The sequence below is a fragment of the Prunus dulcis genome, chromosome 4 (genome assembly GCF_902201215.1).
Source record: "Prunus dulcis chromosome 4, ALMONDv2, whole genome shotgun sequence".
In the NCBI taxonomy this organism is placed as follows: Eukaryota; Viridiplantae; Streptophyta; class Magnoliopsida; order Rosales; family Rosaceae; genus Prunus; species Prunus dulcis.
In genome coordinates, this window is record NC_047653.1 from 10,950,508 (window position 1) to 10,956,567 (window position 6,060).

The 6,060-nt window shown below is 37.3% G+C and overlaps 1 protein-coding gene and 1 pseudogene across 1 annotated transcript; both read left to right on the forward strand.

Annotated features, from left to right (window-relative positions):
• The first annotated feature begins 2,425 nt into the window (after positions 1 to 2,425).
• LOC117625934 (Werner Syndrome-like exonuclease) lies at positions 2,426 to 3,365 on the forward strand. The gene has a single exon (XM_034357536.1). It carries the CDS (start codon positions 2,562 to 2,564, stop codon positions 3,201 to 3,203), a length of 642 nt encoding a protein of 213 aa, XP_034213427.1. The 5' UTR covers positions 2,426 to 2,561; the 3' UTR covers positions 3,204 to 3,365.
• A 178-nt stretch (positions 3,366 to 3,543) lies between these two features.
• Positions 3,544 to 4,899, forward strand: LOC117625933 (annotated as a pseudogene).
• The last annotated feature ends 1,161 nt before the right edge of the window (positions 4,900 to 6,060 follow it).

The window sequence follows — 6,060 nt, forward strand, 5'->3', positions numbered from 1 at the left end:
AAAAAAAAACCCAAAAAATGATAGCTAGCCTTATTGAATTTAATATTGATTATTAAATTACTTTGATGCCCTATTGAGTGCTTTGGGTATTTTTATGAGATTTTGGGGTTGGGCTTGTTTTAAGAAATTGATGGCAGTTTTGTAATTTATAAGAAGTTAAAAGCTTTTTTGTTATGTTGTAAATGGACTTTGGGTGTGTTTCTAAAGTCCATTTTATATAGGGTATTTTTATAATTTGGGCCCCCATATTGAGTATAATAGTGAATCTCCCTTTTTCTTATCCCCTCCTTGGTTAAAAAAAGGGCAAAGGAAAGAAAAAAGAAAAACAAAGACGCTTTCTCCGTCCAACCCTCTCTCTCTATCCTTGTTTGCTCCCTTTCTCTCTGTATGTTTTGCGTTTTTCAAGATTTCATTTATTTTAACAACCACCATTTCTATCGATTGTTTTGTTGGGTTTCATCTTTTTTGTGACACTAGCCGGGGTAATTTCTACGAGAAGTGGTGTGGTTCTTGCACAAAAAGTATAATTGATAATAGTAGTTATTGTCAATTTTATTGTGCAAGGATACAATTCGTTGGGTGGCAGTTGCTTTAGTCAAGAAGTGAAAAATATTTGTGAATGAACTTCTGATTGTTGTTTCTGAAGACTGCCCTTAATGGGTTTATTATCACCACTGTTTGGGTTCGTTTTGTTGGCATAAACAATTGTTCCATCTCGTGGTGTTGTTGCGCAGTTTTTGGTCTGTCACAATTTTACTGTCGATTGGTTTTGTTGTGTTCTTTTTTTGGTGGCATTTATGCAGGAAGTGGTGTGGTTGTTGTATAGAAGTATGATCGGTCTTGGAGCAGTTATTGATGGTTTGTTTGTGCAGGGATACAATCGTTGGCTTACATGTTTTATAACACCAATCTTTCCTCTTCTCTTTCCTTTTTCTCCTGTCACTTTTTTCTCTTTTCTCTTCTTTTCTTCTTCCTATTTATCCTGTCCCTTTTCTCTCTTTCTTTCTCTTTTTTCTTTTTCCTTTCTCTTTTTTCTTTTTTCTTTATCTTTTTTTCTTTTTCCTTTTTCTTTTTCCTTTCTCTTTTTTCTTTTTCCTTCTCTTTTTTTTTTCTCTCCTCTCCTTTTCATTTTTCTTCGTTTCTCTCCTTTTTCATTTTTCATTTTGTTTTGTTTTTCCTCCTTGTTTGCAAGGGAGGAACCAGAAAATTTTCAACGAGTGAGCTAGCTACATTAAATCATGTTTTTGTACTTACAATTTCTAAATTTTTTGCATAATTAAAAGTATACATTAAATCATGTACAAACCACGTTAGTTCATAGTTCAATTGACTTATTTTCAATATTTAAAAAAAAAAATTGGATACAAAGTGATATTGAGGGAGGGAAAATCGAACCTTAGACAATGGTAAATGGTTTTAACTATTTGAGCTACAAACCCCTTACAATTTTGAATTAGTTTTAACTTAAAACAAATACATATTAATTTGCAACCAAAATTATCAAAATGAAAATATGTTCAACAACAAAATTGAAAGTGTACATATTTTAATATGTATTTTTATTGTTGCCATGCAACTAAATTCATAACGAATTGGATTTTTTTTTTTCCTTTGATAGGTTTATGGATATTGTGCTATATTTGAAATAAGGCAAATATATAGGTTTAATATTTTTTTTACCCAAAAACCTTGCTGGGCTACATCCCATTGTAGCCCTTACGGTAGTTCCACCCATGCTTGTTTGTTTATCTCTACTTCCCTTTTTTCTCTCTTTCATCCGGTGGCTGTCGCAGATCATGGATTTCATTGCTGAATTTTGCAATTGTGTTCGAGTTATTGGCCTTCACGGCCACATCATTTTTAGATCCATGTTGACGTTGGCAATGCTTTGTTAATTGCAAGTTTCTGGTGCTGTTAATGTTTTGTTGACGTGTAGATTGAAGGGATGTATAGGCTTCCTATTTTTTCTTCTTTTTTCTTATTGTTTCCCTTTGAGTTGTTCAGGAGCGAGTCTTTTATTTAAAGATCACGCATTTATTCATGTCTCTCATGCTGGGTTTTGGATAGTATTGTTGTTTGAGTGTTATATTTATTCACTTTTATGTTGCTTATTATTTTTTAATAAAGCATCTATTCCATAAAGAAAAAAAAAAAAAAAAAAGACACTTCTGAGGTGAAATTTTAGAGAAATGATAAAATGGTATTGAAGTATGATCATTTGATATAACTTGTGCAGGTGTTATAATGTGAGTGAACAACATGATTAATATTTTTTATTTTAAAAAATAATATCAATAGATATCTACTCATATTATAGCACATGGTAGTACTAGAGTATAATTACTCGAAATTTTATCCCAAAACCCACATTTACCCTTTTTTTTTTTTTTTTTTCCTTCTTTTTTTTGGGATCGACTTTTACCGCTGTTGTTCCTCTTTGATCGGCACACCTTTTGCGCCTTTACAAGTTTCCCCAAACCATCAAACTTCCTGAGTCAACAACCGTCAAAATCTTTCACTCGTCTTCTTCGCAAAGTACAAGCACAGCCCTAGCCCTAGCCATGGCTATCAGCATCACAGACTACGAATTCAATTGCGACACCCACGACCTCTACAGAGTAGATTTCTTCGATGACAATATCGAAACCCTAGTCACGCACACTCCGTCCAAGGTGAGGTCTTGGATCCAGAAAATCAAATACGTACACCGTTTCAGGCTCCACGAACTCATCGTCGGCCTCGACGTTGAGTGGCGCCCATCCTTCACCCAAGGCGTCACCAACCCTGTAGCAACCCTGCAACTATGCGTCGGCCACAATTGCCTCATTTTTCAGCTCTGCTACTGCGATCGGATCCCCAAGTGCCTTTTCGACTTTCTTGCGAATCCGAGCTTTACCTTTGTGGGCGTCGGGGTAGGGGAAGATGTTCGAAAGCTGGCGGATGATTATGGCCTGGAGGTAGCGAATTCTGTGGATCTTAGGGTTTTGGAGGCGAGGCGCTACGGGTGGAACCTGCCCCGGAGCGTGAGCCTGAAGGACATGGCATCGGAGGTTCTAGGGCAGGAGTTTCAGAAGCCGAAGAGTATTACTTTGAGTCACTGGGACAAGCCATACCTCTCCCCCGCGCAAGTCAAGTATGCTTGTGTTGATGCCTTTGTTTCTTTCGAAATTGGCAGGGTCTTGATCGCAGCAGAGGAGGACTAAATAAAACATGTGGGCTGCACAGATTTTTATTTTCTTTGTCTTTTCCTTTCTGGCAAGTATGATGAACAATTGATAAATAATTTAGTTTTGCTTACTTAATGCATATGTGTGTGTCGTGCTAACTTCCTATATAAGTATGTAAATGTTCTTTTTAATTTTTAATTTTTCTTTGATGTCAAAATCTTAGACCTCTGTTCTTATATGGTTGGTTCCCAAGTTTGGGAATTTTTGAGTGGTACATGTGTAGCTTTTGAATCAAAGCCGGATTCTAGTTAGTTTTTTTTTATATTTTCCGTATCCCCGTGTACCCGTGTCCGTGCAACATAGGCTTTGACAGTATGGTTTTTGTGTGCTCTTTTGAAATATTTTCATGTGAAACTCTTAGGTCTCTCTCTCTCCTATGTTTCTGAAACTTCGGGAGCCTTTCAATTTTTTGGAAATTTGTATTAGCAAGGTTTTAATCCAGGTTTAAAAGGTTAGACCATTATTTGGCTCGTTTTGCCAAACAATGGCTGTTTTCTGTGCATGCGTGGACATGAAATTACTTGGCTTCTTATCATCTTAGCCTAAGGGTAAATTCCCATGGCAGAGTTTTTTGTGCAAATATTTTTGTATCTGGGATAGAGCTGGTAAACACTTTCTTGATAAACATAAGCAATAGAAGCATTTTATTTGTTCAATATGTAGAGATGATTAATCTCATATAAGTTGCAATTAACAGAACTGATCCTTGCATTATTACTATTCTTATCAGTGCATCATATCAGGAAGCAAATGGAGCAAACTCCCAAAGCCTTCCCAGTCTATGTCTCTCTTGGCCTTCTAGTAGCATTTGGTTGCTTCCTCCTGTATTCTCTAGGACTATCTTACCTTCCTGTGTCCACATATTCCCTCATCTGTGCATCCCAGTTGGCCTTCAATGCACTTTTCTCCTTCTTCCTCAACTCACAGAAGTTCACTCCTTACATTTTCAACACTCTCGTCCTGCTCACCATCTCCTCTGTCCTCCTCGTGTTTCAAGGCGACTCCCTGCAGACGCAACCGGAGTAGCCTTCAGAGGAAAGTATGCAACTGGTTTTGTATGCACCATTGCGGCCTCAGCCTCGTATAGATTGACTCTTTCCCTAACATAGCTCACATTCAGAAAGGTTATAAGAAAGGAAACGTTTACAGCAGTCATGGGCATGATAGTCTGTCAGTCATTGGTTGCAAGCTTTGCCATCTTGGTAGGACTTTTGGTCAGTGGGGAGTGGAAGGGTTTAAAGAAACAGATGGGGGAGTTTTAATCAAGGCTTCTTACATCATGAACCTCACATAGTCAGGTATATAGTGTGGCAGCTGTTTGCTATTTGCGGAGTAGGGTTGATTTTTGAGGCATCTTCCCTCTTCTCCAATGTCGTAAGTACTTTAGGTTTGCCTGTGGTTCCAGTTCTAGCTGTGATCTTCTTCCATGACAAAATGGACCGAATTAAGGTACTGGCCATGGTTCTGGCCATTTGGGGCTTTGTTTCAGATCTTTATCAGCACTACCTGGACGATCGTATGTCCAAGACTGCTAATAATGAGAATGCCATATGCGAACGCTGAAGCGCTAACCAGTTAGCGATTTTATACTCTTTGGTTTTCTGGTTTTCATTTTTTTTTCCTCTGTTTTTCTGGTTAACAGAGGAAAGCCATTTCATTGGAATTCTTTTCCTTTTAATTTCTACAAGTAGAGTTGTAGACCCGGACGGCTATAGAATAAGTAACTAGAGTGAAAGACCCTTACTCCCTTCCTCTCTTTTAGAATGAGTTGCTACGACAACATATTATGTTGGAATGAATTGATAAAAGGGAATTTTTTTTTTAAAAGGTAGATTAAAAAAAATCGTGCTATAGATTAAAGGAAATTGTGTTTTTATTGACCAATTAACTCATAAATTAATTTGGTACCCATATAAGTCATCTTTGAGATAGTAATTCTAAATTTCTAAATTAACAAGTATCACTTTTAACGTATTTTTGGAATACAATCGATTGTGTAAACTACAAGGTGGAAGGGGTTCTATTGGTCTGCAAGTCACTCCTTTACACTAAACTAGACCTCGTTGGCTCAATTTGAAATTATTTTTTCTGTCACAATAGTTCAAATCCTCAACCCAAAAAAAAAACACAAGTAATCAGTTTTACGTCAAAATGCTCAATGCACCCTCTTTTCATGGATAGTGTGAAACAATAAAAATTTTGGGGCGCTAGATTATGAATAAGAGCACTTCCACCATGGTGTCATGACAAAGGGCAAGTAAGGGCAGACACTATTCATGTGAATAGTGACTGCCCTACCCTTTTTTATTTTGCTTTTCCACCCATTGCCATGGCAAGTAAAGACAAACACTATTCACGTGAGATATAAGGAGAGAAATTCATATAGAGTTTTGGTGTGTGAAGTGAAGAACATGGCTAGGTATTTATAATAATAATAAAAAAATTCTGAATTTTTTGGTATTGTTTTTTAAAAAAATTGGGTATTTAAATTGGTCGTTGATATCATGCTGACATTAACAAACCCAAACAATAACACAGGCAAATCTTGCCTTTGGGCTTGCCTAGGCTAATGGAGCCCACTCCTTGCTCAGGTTGGCCTTCACTGCTGGAGTTGGGTTTTGGGAATTGAAGGGCCTTCTGCCGGTACTGGCCTGCACGGGTGAAAGTGGTCTAAAATAATGTCACTTTGGGGAGGGCATAGCCCATTGTCCCTTGGCGAAAGTGGTCTAAAATAATGTCACTTTGGGGAGGGCATAGCCCATTGTCCCTTGGCTCCACAACTAGACATGCCAGCATGATGAAAAATATTAAAATAGGCTTATTTATGTACATG

Excerpts from the sequence above, each read along its gene's own strand:
- LOC117625934 (XM_034357536.1), top strand. The coding sequence starts at position 2,562 with ATGGCTATCAGCATCACAGACTACGAATTCAATTGCGACACCCACGAC.